Below are 18,322 nucleotides of genomic sequence, written 5' to 3'. Positions count from 1 at the left end.
ACAAATTTCTCTTCTTCAGAAACGCTTTCCTTGCCATTGCCAGTTTACATTTTATATCCTCTCTACTTCGACCATTATCAGTTATTTTGCTCCCCAAATAGCAAAACTCCTTTACTACTTTAAGTGTCTCATTTCCTAATCTAATTCCCTCAGCATCACCCGACTTAATTCGACTACATTCCATTATTCTCGTTTTGCTTTTGTTGATGTTCATCTTATACCCTCCTTTCAAGACACTGTCCATTCCGTTCAACAGCTCTTCCAAGTCCTTTGCTGTCTCTGACAGAATTACAATGTCATCGGCGAACCTCAAAGTTTTTACTTCTTTTCCATGAATTTTAATACCTACTCCGAATTTTTCTTTTGTTTCCTTTACTGCTTGCTCAATATACAGATTGAATAACATCGGGGAGAGGCTACAACCCTGTCTCACTCCTTTCCCAACCACTGCTTCCCTTTCATGCCCCTCGACTCTTATAACTGCCATCTGGTTTCTGTACAAATTGTAAATAGCCTTTCGCTCCCTGTATTTTACCCCTGCCACCTTCAGAATTTGAAAGAGAGTATTCCAGTTAACGTTGTCAAAAGCTTTTCTAAGTCTACAATGCTAGAAACGTAGGTTTGCCTTTTCTTAATCTTTCTTCTAAGATAAGTCGTAGGGTCAATATTGCCTCACGTGTTCCAGTATTTCTACGGAATCTAAACTGATCTTTCCCGAGGTCAGCTTCTACCAGTTTTTCCATTCGTCTGTAAAGAATTCGCGTTAGTATTTTGCAGCTGTGTTTTATTAAACTGATAGTTCGGTAATTTTCACATCTGTCAACACCTGCTTTCTTTGGGATTGGAATTATGATATTCTTCTTGAAATCTGAGGGAATTTCGCCTGTCTCATACATCTTGCTCACCAAAGTTTTGTCAGGACTGGCTCTCCCACGGCTGTCAGTAGTTCTAATGGAATGTTGTCTACTCCCGGGGCCTTGTTTCGACAGGTCTTCCAGTGCTCTGTCAAACTCTTCACGCAGTATCATATCTCCCATTTCATCTACCTCCTCTCCCATTTCCATAATATTGTCCTCAAGAACATCGCCATTGTATAGATCCCCTATATACTCCTTCCACCTTTCTGCTTTCCCTTCTTTGCTTAGAACTGGGTTTCCATCTGAGCTCTTGATATTCATGCAAGTGGTTCTCTTTTCTCCAAAGGTCTCTCTAATTTTCCTGTAGGCAGTATCTATCTTACCCCTCATGAGATAAGCCTCTACATCCTTCCATTTGTCCTCTAGCCATGCCTGCTTAGCCATTTTGCACTTCCTGTCGATCTCATTTTTGAGACGTTTGTATTCCTTTTTGCCTGCTTCACTTGCTGCATTTATGTATTTCTCCTTTCATCAATTAAATTCAGTATATCTTCTGTTACCCAAGGGTTTCTATTAGCCCTCGTCTTTTTACCTACTTGATCCTCTGCTACCTTCCACTATTTCGTCTCTCAAAGCTACCCATTCTTCTTCTACTGTATTTCTTTCCCCCATTCCTGTCAACTGTTTTCTTATGCTCTCCCTGAAACTCTGTACAACCTCTGGTTCTTTCAGTTTATCCAGGTCCCATCTCCTTAAATTCCCACCTTTTTGCAGTTTCTTCAGTTTTAATCTACAGTTCATTGTACGGTACAGAGCGGAAAAGGTGAAAATCTGAGGGCTCATGATCATGTGAATAAGGCAAGTGTGGAATCTCTTCCCAACCCCACTCCTGTATGCAGGCCAAGGTTATCACGGAGTAATATCACTTCACACTGTCTTTCTGATCATTGTTCTTTGATTGCAGCTGAAAGACATCTCAGCTATTGACAATAAATGTCAATAGTGGTGGTTACACCTTGGGGTAGTAATTCCTTGTACACCACACTATTGCTCTTTCATCAGATGCATATCATTATCTTTTGTGGATGCATGCAAGTCTTTGTATTGGCAGTTGCTGCTTTTGTTTATGCTCAACCATTCCTTTCTTTTCCTTATGTTAGCACAGAGACACCAATTCTCATCACCAGTAAAGATATAGGATACATATTAACACATGCCGATTTTCATGATTTTGGCTTACACTTTATGGTGAACAGAAGAGTACTTTGGTAATTCTGATTTCTCTGCTTGGCACTCCATTTTCTAGCATCCAGAGCTTCACTCACTCTCCAAATGACAAAATGACAACTGGGGAGGGGGGGGGGGGGGGACACTGGAATACCCACATGCAAAACAAAAACACTACAAACTTATGCACCAACGTAAGAAGTTGCATGTCAGATGTCTCTAGAAACAGCAAAGTGTAACCAGTTATGAGATTGTCCGTGGTTATTTTTTCAGTAAAAGCATCCACAAGGAAAAGGGCCATGGTCCTTATAGCAAAACACTGTGGAGGGACAAAATGCTGAAAAGGTTATTTGGGCTTAGAAATCTAACTACACATGCACAGGCAGAACATTTATTCATATTCTGAACCTGAAATTTTATTTTTTCACCGAATCTCAGAATCTCTCCCCTATATTACACTTTTGCTTACAGCCAACCTCAAGTATCCAGCTTCCTATGAAACCATCCCTTACAGTTACATTAGGAAGTCCTTATATCCAGCATATTGCACCATCATTTGGTGCTTCTATCATGGCCCCTTTTAATCATTGCCTAACTTATACTTTTCATTCTCTCAAAACTGATAGCTATCTGCATCATTACCTCCACAGTGGAAATGAGGTCCACAATTGTGCAACTTGAACAATGGAAGTGTAATAATGAGTGGCCTGCAGGGGCTCAATGACACTGCCAGCTCCAGGCAGGCATGCAAAAGTTCTTTAAAATTTTAGGCCCCTCCCAAGATCTCTCACCTGAACCCACAGAAGTGCTTACTCCACATAAACTTTGTACTGCTATCTTCAACCTAGAGACAAGACCCAACTCTCCTGGTTGCCCTATAGTTGGTTGATTTCAATGCATACTCAGAGCATGTATCTTCTTTAACTGTTCAACCTCTGCAACCTATTTCATACAACACCCATTCCTGTCCCTATAACTCTTTACCCCCAAAATCCTCTTGTTATGAATTATCTCACTAACATGAGTTCAATCTGTTGTTGAACATTTTCAGAACAAGTAACTACCTAAAAATGAACTACCTGTACCGAAAAATGGTTTCCAATAATCTCTTGAGAAGGCTTTCTTGGAGTAAACTAGCAGTTAACACCTTATCTGGATATGGTACACTGACAATATTTTAACCTTTAGGATCAACAATTAAGTTGACACGAGAAATTTCATAGTGCTTGCAGTACCAACACTGCCCCATAAAGCTTAGGTGCACCTCAGCTCACCCTCACGCAGATGCAGCTAGTATAGGCTACCCACCTTGTGGCTCTATTTCACATACAAGAACTACTAGGCCACCCCTGCCACGTGTGCTCATTTAGCTGGTACAGTACAGTACGGTTGTGTAGTCTATGGACCAGATGCCTGACTACTCATGTATCAGCTGTTTACCCACATGTGCCTGTGGGGTCCCCAGCTACTCTCATGGGGCACTTGGGCTGAAACAACTTGTCCTAAAACATTCCAGTCTGGCAGAAGTATTCAGAGCTTTTAGATCTGTCAATTGCAACATCTCGATAAAAATAATGACTGTGTTGCATTTACGAATGTACTGCTCGAATTTCCACTGCTCCCTTCTAGGTGTGTAATTAATGTTTCTACACAGTCTTCCATAATGCTGCTATTCTTGGCTGCCTCTTTGATAACATCAGAAATGCTGTTCCCTTTTTTCTCCACTTCTCACTACTAACTCAATGCACAGATTTCACAATGAGTTAGTTGAGGGTGTATGTTGAAAATAGTAGCTTATTTTGTGATATAATTTTGGACGATCTGGTCTCCTTAGAAAATTTTTCACAAAGTCCGCATTCCATAATTTTAGCCATGAAACAATTTCATTTTTCCTTGTTGCAAAAGTTGATGTTTATCATGGACAACATAATCAGGACATGATCCATACTAATGACATAACCTTGCAACACTTGCCTTAAGAGATATTATGAACCAATTCTGAAAAAACAGCAGTTTTGAATGATGTATTTACATACAATTCAGTACCAGTCTGATTAACACTAGCCAATATGTTTGACATGGAGCAGAGCACTAGATAGCCTTTACATCAACAATGCAAGTTGCATTTGTTCATAGCACCTCCACTGCCACAAGTAATTTCGAAGTGTAAGAGATCAAATTACTATTGCAAAATGACATATTACTAAAAGTCACACTATGTTCTAATCAACACTGTTTTCGTGGTTCCTTTTGTTGAACACCAATTTCAAAACAAAAGTTCTTAACTATTTTATTACTTCACTGATTTTGCTTATTTTCATTCTAACAAAACCCTGTAACTATGATTTACGGTCATAAAGAAATCTTCTTACATACCCAGAACTGTTTTAAAGAAAGAAAAATCTCACACTGTGGTGACAAGAATAAGTGTGCCTATCACACAGCAGATTTCCTCATTTTCTAAATTACCCTTTCATACAATATGCAGCAAACAACTGCTAACAGACACAGAGGAGGAGGAGGAGGAGGAATGGTGTATGGGACAGGTCTCAGATCCTCCAGTCCTGTGTTGTACTGAGTCATGAGGGGAATGCTCCTCTGTGGTGAAAAGATAAAGACAGGGGACATCTGTTTTCAAAAAAGGTTAGGAGGGTAACTACAGTCTGTGAAGGCCTCAGTGAGACCCTTGGTATATCTGGTGAGGGACTGCTCATCACTACAGATGTGATGACCACAGGTTGACAGGCTATGTGAAAGGGACTTCTTTGTGTGTAGTGGGTGGCAGCTGTCGAAGTGGGGGCATTGCTGGAGGTTGGTAGCTTAGATATGGTCAGGCTACTGATGTAGCCATCCTTGAGGTAGGGGTCAACTTCAAGGAAGGTGCTTGTTGGGTTGTGGAGGACCAAGTTAAGCAAATGGGGGAGAATGTGTTGAGGTTCTGGAGGAGATAAGGTGTCCTCAACCTTGGTCCAGATCACAAAGATATCATTAATGAATCTGAACAAAGTGAGGTGTTCAGGATCATGGGTGGTTAGGATGGATTGGGTACCCATTGCTGTACCACAGATTTGCTTGTAGGTTATGCCTTCATGGGGGAAGTAACCGGGATACAGTTGGTCATGGTGACTAGCAAGGAAGTTGCAGGTTTGGAGTCAGTCAGTCCTTGGGAAAGAAACTGTTCAATAGTGGCAAGGCCATGGGCATTGGGGATGTTAGTGTAGAGAGAGATAGCATCAATTGTGATAAACAGGGTGCCATGTAGTAAAGAAACAGGAACTGTGACGAAAATGGTTGGTGTATTTTATATAGGATGGTAGGTTGCAGGTAATAGGCTGAAGATGTTGATCCACAAGAGTAGAGATTATCTTAGAGGGGCCACAGTTAAACAGCCACAACTGTGCTTCCTGGGTGGTTGGGAAGCAAGTAGAAGACAGGAGTGTGGGGAGTGGTAGAGGTGAGGAGAGAGAGAGAGAGAGAGAGAGAGAGAGAGAGAGAGAGAGAGAGAGAGAGAGAGAGACTCATACAAGAGGCTCCGGGGCGGGCCTGAGCATTTGAGGAGGGACGATCTTGTTGGATTTCTGGAATGGAGTAACTGTGGTGGGGTTTGTTGGTAGATGAATCTGACAGCTGACAGAATCCCTCTGCCAGGTAATCCCTGCAGTTCAAATCCACAGTGGTGAAGCCTTTGTTGTTTGAATGGAGGAGCGAGCTCAGGCAGGGTTCAATAATGGTTTTGGGTCGAATCTGATTGGTAGGTTTGGTGGAAAAGAGTTTTTCAACTAAACGGACTGGGAGGAGGAAAGGAGGCCTTAATAAGTGCACCATTATGGAATTTTGGAGAGAGGTAAAAAGGTATGGCCTTTGGAAAGAAAGAGTACTCCTGTGAGACTAAGGCTTTTAAAGGAAAGTTTCATGTTTCAGGTCTTTTTAGGTTCTGAATTATGTATGGTGGTGGGAGTGAGTTTCTGTGGATGTGCTAAATGTACTACAGCTGTGAGGCAGGGTATGTTGGCTATGAGGGAGGTCTGGTGGCTCTGGATACGGAAGTAGGAGGTGAACAAGTTAACGAGTTTTTTGAGAGGGCATTTTGCATACTGCTGTAGTTACTAGAGGCCAAGAGTTTCAATGTGAGAGATGGGTACAGGAATCTGAGATTGCAGAGCAGAAGGATGTTACAGATGGAGAGAAGGTATCGCGAGGAAGTTTGGTCCTGACTTACATGGTTTTTCAGGACCACGTTGGTCAGGGCTATGGACAGATAGATAGAGGTAATTGTGGAAGGAAGGGTTGCAGCCAGGGATGGGTAATTTGATGGTCAGGCCATTTGCGGGAACAGTGTGTGGGACTGGGTTTTGGCTAGGGATAAGTAAACTTTCCTGTACTGGCATGGATGGAAGAAGAAAGGATCTGTAGTGGAGGATAACAAAAATGTTTGTAAGGGTTGTTACTGATAGAAAAACTATCTTGTAGAAATCTTACACTTGCAAATATGTTAATAATAACTAAAATAACTCTGTCCCATTTTAGATGTAATTTATCATCACCTTGCACACTTTGTCCATTTAAATTGGTCAGTTGGCTTGATAACTGCAATTTTTGCATCATGTAGTGACTCAAATCACTAATGAATGCACAACTACGCCCAAACAGGCCTTGAAGGCCCAATGGTACTGACTGACCACCATATCAGCCGTAGGTGTCACTGGATGTGGATATGTAGTAGCACGTTGTCAGCACACTGCTCTCAATGAAGGCATGATGAAAGTGGAAAATGACAGTTGCAGCAAATGAGAACAAAGCAAACTCATGTTAAGGGATCATGTTATGGACAACAAAGGTAACGCGATTTTTGGAGAATGTGGGTGAATAAGAATTGAGATTTAACTTTGATTTTTTGGCAGCATAAAGCCACTTGTTCACAAAGTCCCGAGACTTAGTAATATTGAAAATATGAATGCTTAGGTGGGAATTAGAAAATCTGTCAGTTCACGCAGTGATAGAATTTGATGACACAACAAATGAACATTAACCTGATGCAAAGTCAGTTAATAGTAGAGCTCTCATACTGGTTACAGTTACAATTGCAGACATTTTACCACAAAAATCTGTAAGTGAATTTTTAATAAACATTTCAGTTGAAAATGAACACTTATGTTCTTTGCGAGTGATGTCAATTGACTCCTGTTATTTTTTTAGTAATTTCCAGCAATTAATATTTCTACTAACAACTATTTTTGCACCAGTATGTGATTGACCTCTAGACTGTATATAACAGGAGCTGAAGACTTATACATGACTCCTACCAACTATCTGCTCACTATCTGCTCTGAAAAATGTTCCCTTTGTATTGTATCTTCTCCCAGTTCTACCTTCATTTACCTCCTCTCCATATCTATTCATTTCCTTCAGTCATCTCTCCTTTGTATTTAATAGCTTCTCTCGTGTTCACTTTTCTTTGATGCTTCCACTTCACGATTGCTCCTTTCATTTTATTTAGTCTTATTATTTTTTCCTCAACTGTACTTCTATTTTCAGTGTGCTCTTTCTTTAGCTATTCAATCTGACCGCTTCACTTCTCTCATTTTCAAATCTCCTATCATTAAATATTTAATGTTGATCTCCCTCTCCAGAATATCTCTCAATCTGTGATGGAGAACAACTTGCCTAAACAAGCACACAATAATTTTATTTATTTATTTCAACTTTTTGCTCTCTGTCACTGAATGAAAGGCCTCCTCGTACCATAACTTATCATATGAGTAATATGGTTTATCCATATGGCAGCATTTGCTATGCAAGCTAATACTTTGTACTACTCATTTCTACCTACCAACCTATTAGTCAAACAATGGAAAATCCAGGATAGAATGTAACAATATTGTGAAAAGGAAAGATGCTACTCGCTATATAGCAGAGATGCTGAGTCATAGATAGGCATGACAAAAAGTATGTCACAATTAGCTTTTGGCCAGTAAGGCCTTCATCAAAATCAGATGACAAACACACACATACACACTCACGCAAATGCAACACACACCCATGACTGCAGTTATGTTTGTGTGAGTTGCAGTTGTGTGAATGCGTCTGTGTGTGTGTTTGCTGACTAATTATGATGAAGGTCTTACTGGCTGAAAGCTAATTGTGACAGTCTTTTTGTTGTGCTTACCTGCGACTCAGCATCTCTGCTATATGGTAAGTAACAACTTTTCTTTTCACAATATTGTACCAACGTATTAGCTCATTCTATGTATGAAAATTATTGTTGATACTGGGATAAATGACTCACAATTTGTGACAGAGTGGGTGTTTGTAAGAATGGCAAAACACCATCTGCTGTTGAGCAGACACACTGACAAACAGTAAAATCTCTTGTCTAATTTTTCTGGGTGAATTTTTCCCTTTGATTTACATCTTTCACTTCCTTTCTCACTACCTCTCAAAATATAGAATAGAAGGCACAGATTTATTTCACATTTTTCATTTGCCAGTTTTAGCTTCCAAGTAACATAAATTATATAATAAAGTTTGAATTTCCATACCAACTTTAGATTTCAGTTAATACGATTATTTAATATATGGGTGTAGTCTTGTTAATGATAACTGCTGAGCTGCTGTTTTTCTATTCATTTTATGGCTTACTGTGAAGAAATATAAAATAATTACCATAATTGCTGGGGATAAGGCCAGTTCTATTCCCACACCGGGCTTTCCACCAATTTGGGTCTGTCACTTGGTCAAACACGTACAGCAAATCACCTTCTTGAAAGGATAGTTCATCTGTCTGCAAAAGAAAAATAAATTTGATGTTTGACATTAATAACTCAAAGGACTAACATAACACCATACATTAACAGCCAAGACACAAGGCTGTGTATACCTGATATGTATTAGTCAATAGCAGTCATGAAATTATAAATACTAATTTGTTTACCAACAGTCATGTAGGTTACATATGATTGATTACTCAGGTGGCAACAGCCACGAACACTAAGAGGCATCTGACCTCCATGACGACTTAACATTGTGGTACTCATTACTTAACACTTAGAGATGAAACCAGATGGCTGACCAGCTGTTGAAAGGTAAGTGAAGTCATTTCAAAACAGCAGTGTAAGACATTATCTTGGAAAAAGAATTGTGGGCCATTACAGAGGCTTATCACAAGGCCAGATATATACTGAATCAGATAATGGCTCACACAGTGGAGCCAAGCTTACAGAAAAATTAACTAAAATAACCAAGTCCACAAACGAAACAGTAAGGAAACATGAGAAAAGGCAAGAACTCAGCTATTGCTGACTGGAACATGGAAACATGCACTAGTGCAGAAACCCTTCTGAGCTACCACTCTTTCGCTAGGAAAAATACACCCAACTGTGAGGGTGGTTTGAAAAGTTCTCAAAACGAAATAGAAAAAAAGTACTTTCTTCGCTGAAACTTTTTTGTTTGTTTTTGAGTGTAGTCTCCTTGTAGATTAACGCACTTGGTCCAACGATATTCCAGTGCTTTGACCCCATCTCGAAAACGAGTTTCCTCCAGGTCAGCAAAATAGTTGTCAACTCGGGCTATCAATTCTTCTTTTGAAGTGAATCTTTGACCACCAAAAAAAAATTTCAGTTTTGGGGAGAGATGGAAGTCTGACGGAGCCATATCAGGTGAATAAGGTGGGTGTGGCAACAATTAATACTTTAGTTCGTGTAATTTTGCCACGGTGATGGCTCATGCATGTGGGTGTGCATTATCTTAATGGAAGATGACTTTCTTCCTTGCTTTTTTCGTGTATTCTTTCAGATGACATATGGCAAGCAATGAGCAATTTCATGCACTTTGAATTGGTGAACCTCCATGACCATTTTGTGTACTTTTACTATGATTTCTGGAGTAGAGACGCATCTTGGCCGACCACTGCATGGATCATCATCTAAGCTCTCCCGACCAAATTTAAATTCATTTGTCCACTTGGCAACAGTTGAATATGAAGGAGCAGAGTTTCCCAGTGTATTATGGAAATCAACATGAATGTCCTCTGCTTTCATACCTTTCTTCACAAAGTACTTAATCACTGCTTGAATCTCTATTTTTTTCTACTTGAATTTCAATTTTTTTCCATCTCCGCAAATCACAATGTGGGAACAACAACAGAGCCATGTCACCACCACAGCTCTCTTCCAAGAGCAGTGACATGGCACATGTTTACAGGCAACAGTCCAATGTCGTTGCGCTAGCACTCACCTCTCATGGTGATTCCGAGAACTTCATACACAGATACCAAAATGCAACCATACCAGGTACAGTAGCTCTAAAGTTAGTCAACTAACTATTCTGTTACATGTGTTACATGGCAGCTATAGGCGAGTGGTAGCCGTTCCTCAGTTTTGTTTGTTATGTAAAGGTTTCATATTATCTGAAATGGTTGACATGACTGTTCAGCACTTGTGTGTGGTAGAATTTCCTGCTTTAGTCTCATCCCATCCTTAAACACATACTGAAAGTTTCTACAACAATTAAAACTGTAGATAATACATGTTAGAGTGAGGAAACATTTCACAATAGCTTAGTGTACTAAAGATAAGTTTTAGTTTTCATGAAAATATCTGTATAATTGTGTTATTAATAGCTGCCTCGTATAACTTCATCCTAACAAAACTATTAGTTGAATATAGTCTAAGAAATTAATTACACTGAAGAGCCAAAGAAATTGGTACACCTGCCTAATATTGTGCACGGCACCTGCGAGCAGACTGAAGTTCCGCAAGCAGGCTGAAGTTGCCAGTGAAAACCCCATAAAACTTTGTCTAGCATTTTCGAGATTAGCATGTTCAAAGACAGACAGACAGACGCAATTTTTCTTCTTCTTCTTCTTCTTCTTCTTCTCCTCAGAAATCACAGGCCCTGCAGACCATATGCTGCATCAACGATCTGCTTCTACCGCCTTCTATCTCTCGCAGTCTCTCTCTCCACCCTGCGGAAATTCCTAATGCTGCGATGTCCTCCTCTATGTCATCTTTCCACCTTGTACGAGGTTGGCCCAATGGTCTTGTTGCTTGGAGGGTCCTTCAAATCCTTTCTTGGCGATTCTGTTGTTTTCATTCTAGCCACATGTCCAGCCCACTGCAGTCTCCTACTTTTTTATCTATAGATTATAATGGGTTGCTTCATTAACTGATAAATTTCATTCTTCTTTCGAATTCACCATAAGCCATTCTCCAGCACAAGTCCCCAGATTTTTCTCATTACTTTTCTTTCAAAAACATTCTGTTTTTCTCTTTTATTCTTTGTAAGCGTCCTGCTTTCTGAACCGTACAGTACTATGGAGCAGATGATAGTGTTGTGTATCTTCATCATGTGGTGATTGAGAAAGCTTTACTTTTGAGTGGGTTGCTTAGCGAGTACAGACATCTTGACCCTGAGGCTATTCTTTCGTTTGTATTACGATATTTTTACTGTTGAAACGTGATTCAGGGTATTTATACTGAATAATTGTTCCGAATTTAGAGTGGTCAATTTCATCTACATCTACGTGACTACTCTGCTATTCACAATAAAGTGGCTGGCAGAGGGTTCAATGAACCACCTTCAAGCTGTCTCTCTACCATTCCACTCTCGAACGGTGCGTGGGAAAAACGAGCACTTAAATTTTTCTGTGCGAGCCCTGATTTCTCTTATTTTATCATGATGATCATTTCTCCCTATGTAGGTGGGTGCCAACAGAATGTTTTCACAATTGGATGAGAAAACTGGTGATTGAAATGAGAAGACCCCATCGCAATGAGAAACGCTGTTGTTTTAATGATTGCCACTACAATTCATGTATCGTGTCTGCGGCACTATCTTCCCTACTTCGCAATAATACAAAACGAGCTGCCCTTGTTTGTACTTTTTCGAAGTGATGCGTCAGTCCCATCTGATGTGGATACCACACTTGCGTCTAGGGGACGCCAGAGAATTGGCTTTGCTGATTGGCCACGTCGTGCCACGACGTCGTCTCCCACACCAGCCAATCCAGATCGTTGCTACTTTCTGAAGCGCACTGTTCTTTAAACGAGGCCATTCGTCTGTTGATACATTGTGTGGCTAACTCGTTATAGTACTTCACTGTTGTGTGTTCTAGGCCTATGTTTATAATGGCAGATTCCAAGACGTGTTTTGTGTGCGATAAAGCATTTCAGCTTCGAAAAACTTTATATCCGCACATCAGGAAAATGTACGATGTAGAGCCAAATACAGAAGGTAAGATTAAGTGCCCACAAACCTTTTATTTACTGTCCATAAATTTTGAAGAACGCATGGAACTCAGATTGGAATGCAGTTTCATGTGTAACAGATTTCTCTTAACAAAAGGAACAATTTAGACATATCGGGAGATAGTGAGCAAATTCTGAAGCTGTGGGAAGAAATTGCTGTCACTTGTTAACTCTCGCTCCAAGAAAGAAGGTCAACACTGTGCCAGCAATGAGAAGATGCCAGTTCAACGAACATATAACAGAACTTCAGTCCAAAAAGTGTCTTTGGTAAACCAACCCTGGCTGAAACATCAAATGTTGCTAGTGCTTTGGTGCAACCTGACAGTGAAGTGTTGAGTGTACATGCAGGCATTGATCACACATACTCTAAGAATTAAATTTATATGTCTTACAGTTGTGTGTGCATGTTTGGGTATCATGGTTTATAGGCCTACTGGGGAAACTCGCCATGTAAAAAAATGAGTAACGCATCATACTCGGTACCTCAGGGTGATGTGGAAATCCGAGGATACTTAATAAAGAAAATGTCACTGTTTGTGTGTTTCTTTTGACTCATTTATCCTATTGCATATAGTTAACAAAATGTAACTGAAATATCTACTAAACTGTAACATTAATTGGACTATATACATAGTCATTTCAAATGGTTTTGCTATTTTTCACAGGCAAAGTATGAGTATTCACCACAATCCTACAGTATGAATGTTTTCCAGTTGACAACTGAATGAATGAAGTCAAAAAGCAAAATTTGCTTGGACAAGTTGAAAATTGTTTATTCAGTTCCAGTTGTTATTTTTTATATTAAAACAGTTCCTGAGAATCTATTTTGCTGACTTGCTTGGTCTAATTTTCTATATTTAACATGTCAGTTATGACATGCTTGGTGATTGATGTTTTGTCACCAGGCATCAGGTGTGTGGCTTTTAATGACAATACCGCAGTTGATGTGTTAACAGCTTTTTGGGACCTTGAGCATGAAGTATATGCATCTAGAAGTCTTGTTTAAAAAGTGCAGCCAAAATTCTAATGTCTGTCTGAGGAATTTTCCTTTAATGGAATGTTTTTGCCCAATAATTCAGTTAATGTCTTAGTAATTACTTAATGTGGTAAGTGCTATGAGGCCAACACCAGCCACAGCAGAGCTGTCTGCCATGGCTGCTGGCAACTTTGTGACATTTAAGGGATAATATACAAAAGTGGGCTGTGCAAGAAGTTCAAACTAGTTTTCTTTGGTTAAAGCAATTAAAATCAAACTTGTGAAGCATGTTGAAAATCACATACTCCTCACCATAATTTAAATGTTTACATTGAAATGGTTCTGACATGTGCATAGTATATGGAAATGTTATATTTTCTTGAAACCTTAAGAATCAAACCCGTTGGTTGAATCAACATATAAGTAAACCCATCACAATAGCACTATGTTATGCATCAATTAGCTGTAGTTACAGGATAAGTAAAAATGTACAGTAAACTTTTCATACAAATTTTATTATAAAGCTTGCAAATGTTATAGAAAAGATGGACAACAAGATAAACTTGTGTAGGCATCATTGTAAATACATTTACTTCAAGAAAGCTGAATCGGATAATCATAATCTCAAGATGCCTTAAATTGCATGACACATATCACCAATCAGGTATTTTCTGTTGGAGAAATAGTCTGGTTTTTCAGAATTTTTTCATATGTTCTTGTGAGAAACGTTGTATCAAACAGCTGTTTTTCTACAATCAATCCATTATTACATGCATGTAGTTTTGGTGACCCAATGGCAGCCATCTTAAGGCTGTATGCAAACCACCAGATAAACATGTCTACATAGTTGGTCTGCATTGTGCAGGTCCCAGCAGTTTTTTATTAGATTCTGTGAATGTCTCCTTCAGTTCCATGTGGATGCCTCTGACATAAAAGTATTTTGATAATTTTATTAAATGCTTTCTTGCTGTGTTGACCTATATCAATGGTGACACAAGAATATTTTTACTGGATCGGGATTTGAACCCATCACTCCTGCTGTCAGGGCAGTTGCACTGACTACTTCACTATCCAGACACAGTGCCTATCACGACTATGTCATGTCACTACTACTGCAGTAGTACCCTCACTATAGCAGTCCATCTCACTTGCCGTCTCCATGAGATATTCCTGCAAATGGCTCTGAGTGTATGAGTGCATCTGAACTGAAGAAAGTTCCCCAATGCCAAGCTAGGCTATGTATAGATACAATTGTATGCATGGTGACTGTTCTTTCGGCTGTCTGCAAGAATGGATACCATGCATATAATTGCAGAAATATAACTAGTTGTCTTATGACTGAGGTGTCCACGTCAGTCTGAAGTCTGTGGAATCTAGTAAAAAACCTGGTGGCACCTGCATAATGCAGACCAACTATGTGATATATTGAACTGGTAGTTTATGTATAGCCTTAAGATTAATGGGATGTCGAAACTAGTTGCATATAGTAAAGGCTTTATAAAAAGTAAAACAGCTGTTTGGTACAAGGTTTTTCACAAGAATTTGAAGCCAGCTGCAGTCCTATATCCCACCTCTGATGGATTCACAAAAAGAAGAAAAAATCATTCATTACCCTAAGAATTTCTCGAAAAATATTACCCATTACATGGAATGACCAGATGCTGCATTCAGAACAAGAATTTTGGAGACCTATGCAGGACCAATGCCTGGTAAGTGCTAGATCAAAATATGACCTCTCCCAACACCTCTTCATTTTCTACCTCGTTTTCTTCTTCTTCTTCTTCTTCTTCTTCTTCACCTAACTCTGAATTACTGTCAAGGCTGCTATATAATCCGGATAAAGGCCCAACTCAGCATTGTAGCTGGTTACTTTCTGTAGAAGAGGGCAAAAGGAAGACAGAAGTCCTAAATTTTGCATTTAAGAACTTGTTCACACAGGATGATCATACACACACACACTTGATTTTGCCCATCACACAGACTGGCATGTGATTGAACTTGAACGTGGCATCAGAGCTCACTCCCCAGAATTTACAAGAATTAGGGGACTTGTGTGCACAGATGTGGTGCCAATTCCCTCCAGCGACCTATCAAGGCTTCGCTGATTCCGTGCAAAAATGCATCGTCACTGTTACCCGTGCCAAAGGTAGACATACCGGCTATTAGGTAGATGGTCAAAAGGTTCTGGTTAATCAGTGTGTGTAGCTGTACTTAGTCAAGGATAGACTGTAGCCATTCATCGAGTTGATCACTTATTTTCATTTCTTTACAAGAATATAACATTTTTTGAATCTATAAGAACAGGAAACAGTTCACTAGAGAAATCCCACAAGAAGTATGGTGGGGTCAGTCTGGACCCAAACTTACCTGCTCTGAACACAACCACTTGGTTTTACAGTTCAGAGTGCAAAGTATGCACACCTGTTGTTGTTGTTGTTGTTGTGGTCTTCAGTCCTGAGACTGGTTTGATGCAGCACTCCATGCTACTCTATCCTGTGCAAGCTTCTTCACCTCCCAGTACCTACTGCAACCTACATCCGTCTGAATCTGCTTAGTGTATGCATCTCTTGGTCTCCCCCTACGACTTTTACCCTCCACACTGCCCTCCAATACTAAATTGGTGATCCCTTGATGCCTCAGAACATGTCCTACCAACCGATCCCTTCTTCTGGTCAAGTTGTGCCACAAACTCCTCTTCTCCCCAATCCTGTTCAGTACCTCCTCATTAGTTATGTGATCTACTCATCTAATCTTCAGCATTCTTCTGTAGCACCACATTTCGAAAGCTTCTATTCTCTTCTTGTCCAAACTATTTATCATCCATGTTTCACATCCATACATGGCTACACTCCATACAAATACTTTCAGAAAAGACTTCCTGACACTTAAATCTATACTCGATGTTAACAAATTTCTCTTCTTCAGAAACGCTTTCCTTGCCATTGCCAGTCTACATTTTATATCCTCTCTACTTCGACCATCATCAGTTATTTTGCTCCCCAAATAGCAAAACTCCTTTACTACTTTAAGTGTCTCATTTCCTAATCTAATACCCTCAACATCACCCGACTTAATTCGACTACATTCCATTATCCTCGTTTTGCTTTTGTTGACGTTCATCTTATATGCTCCCTTCAAGACACCATCCATTCCATTCAACTGCTCTTCCAAGTCCTTTGCTGTCTCTGACAGAATTACAATGTCATCGGCGAACCTCAAAGTTTTTATTTCTTCTCCATGGATTTTAATACCTACTCCGAATTTTTCTTTTGTTTCCTTTACTGCTTGCTCAATATACAGATTGAATAACATCGGGGAGAGGCTACAACCCTGTCTTACTCCCTTCCCAACCACTGCTTCCCTTTCATGTCCCTCGACTCTTATGACTGCCATCTGGTTTCTGTACAAATTGTAAATAGCCTTTCGCTCCCTGTATTTTACCCCCGCCACCTTTAGAATTTGAAAGAGAGTATTCCAGTCAACATTGTCAAAAGCTTTCTCTAAGTCTACAAATGCTAGAAACGTAGGTTTGCCTTTCCTTAATCTTTCTTCTAAGATAAGTCGTAAGGTCAGTATTGCCTCACGTGTCCCAGTATTTCTACGGAATCCAAACTGATCTTCCCCGAGGTCGGCTTCTACTAGTTTTTCCATTCGTCTGTAAAGAATTCGTGTTAGTATTTTGCAGCTGTGGCTTATTAAACTGATTGTTCGGTAATTCTCACATCTGTCAACACCTGCTTTCTTTGGGATTGGAATTATTATATTCTCCTTGAAGTCTGAGGGTATTTCGCCTGTTTCATACATCTTGCTCACCAGATGGTAGAGTTTTGTCAGGACTGGCTCTCCCAAGGCCGTCAGTAGTTCTACTGGAATGTTGTCTACTCCCGGGGCCTTGTTTCGACTCAGGTCTTTCAGTGCTCTGTCAAACTCTTCACGCAGTATCGTATCTCCCATTTCATCTTCATGTACATCCTCTTCCATTTCCATAATATTGTCCTCGAGTACATCGCCCTTGTATAGACCCTCTATATACTCCTTCCACCTTTCTGCTTTCTCTTCTTTGCTTAGAACTGGGTTTCCATCTGAGCTCTTGATGTTCATACAAGTGGTTCTCTTATCTCCAAAGGTCTCTTTAATTTTCCTGTAGGCAGTATCTATCTTACCCCTAGTAAGATAAGCCTCTACATCCTTACATTTGTCCTCTAGCCATCCCTGCTTAGCCATTTTGCACTTCCTGTCGATCTCATTTTTGAGACGTTTGTATTCCTTTTTGCCTGCTTCATTTACTGCATTTTTATATTTTCTCCTTTCATCAATTAAATTCAATATTTCTTCTGTTACCCAAGGATTTCTACTAGCCCTCGTCTTTTTACCTACTTGATCCTCTGCTGCCTTCACTACTTCATCCCTCAAAGCTACCCATTCTTCTTCTACTGTATTTCTTTCCCCCATTCCTGTCAATTGTTCCCTTATGCTCTCCCTGAAACTCTGTACAACCTCTGGTTCTTTCAGTTTATCCAGGTCCCATCTCCTTAAATTCCCACCTTTTTGCAGTTTCTTCAGTTTTAATCTACAGGTCATAACCAATAGATTGTGGTCAGAGTCCACATCTGCCCCTGGAAATGTCTTACAATTTAAAACCTGGTTCCTAAATCTCTGTCTTACCATTATATAATCAATCTGATACCTTTTAGTATATCCAGGGTTCTTCCATGTATACAACCTTCTATCTTGATTCTTAAACCAAGTGTTAGCTATGATTAAATTGTGCTCTGTGCAAAATTCTACCAGGCGGCTTCCTCTTTCATTTCTTAGCCCCAATCCATATTCACCTACTACGTTTCCTTCTCTCCCTTTTCCTACACTCGAATTCCAGTCACCCATAACTATTAAATTTTCGTCTCCCTTCACAATCTGAATAATTTCTTTTATTTCATCATACATTTCTTCAATTTCTTCGTCATCTGCAGAGCTAGTTGGCATATAAACTTGTACTACTGTAGTAGGTGTGGGCTTCG

At 39.8% G+C, this 18,322-nt stretch overlaps 1 protein-coding gene across 1 annotated transcript in view; it reads right to left on the bottom strand.

Moving 5' to 3' along the window:
• LOC126260831 (osteoclast-stimulating factor 1-like) overlaps positions 1-18,322 on the bottom strand; it is a 98,674-nt gene that overhangs the window by 19,577 nt on the left and 60,775 nt on the right. The window contains exon 3 of the mRNA XM_049958221.1: positions 8,748-8,865. Coding sequence (XP_049814178.1) covers positions 8,748-8,865 — 118 coding nt within the window. The remainder of the gene's footprint in view (positions 1-8,747; positions 8,866-18,322) is intronic.

The sequence above is a fragment of the Schistocerca nitens genome, chromosome 5 (genome assembly GCF_023898315.1).
Source record: "Schistocerca nitens isolate TAMUIC-IGC-003100 chromosome 5, iqSchNite1.1, whole genome shotgun sequence".
Taxonomy (NCBI): Eukaryota; Metazoa; Arthropoda; class Insecta; order Orthoptera; family Acrididae; genus Schistocerca; species Schistocerca nitens.
Note: the sequence above shows the minus strand (reverse complement) of the source record. Positions and strands in the feature narration are given on the sequence as shown.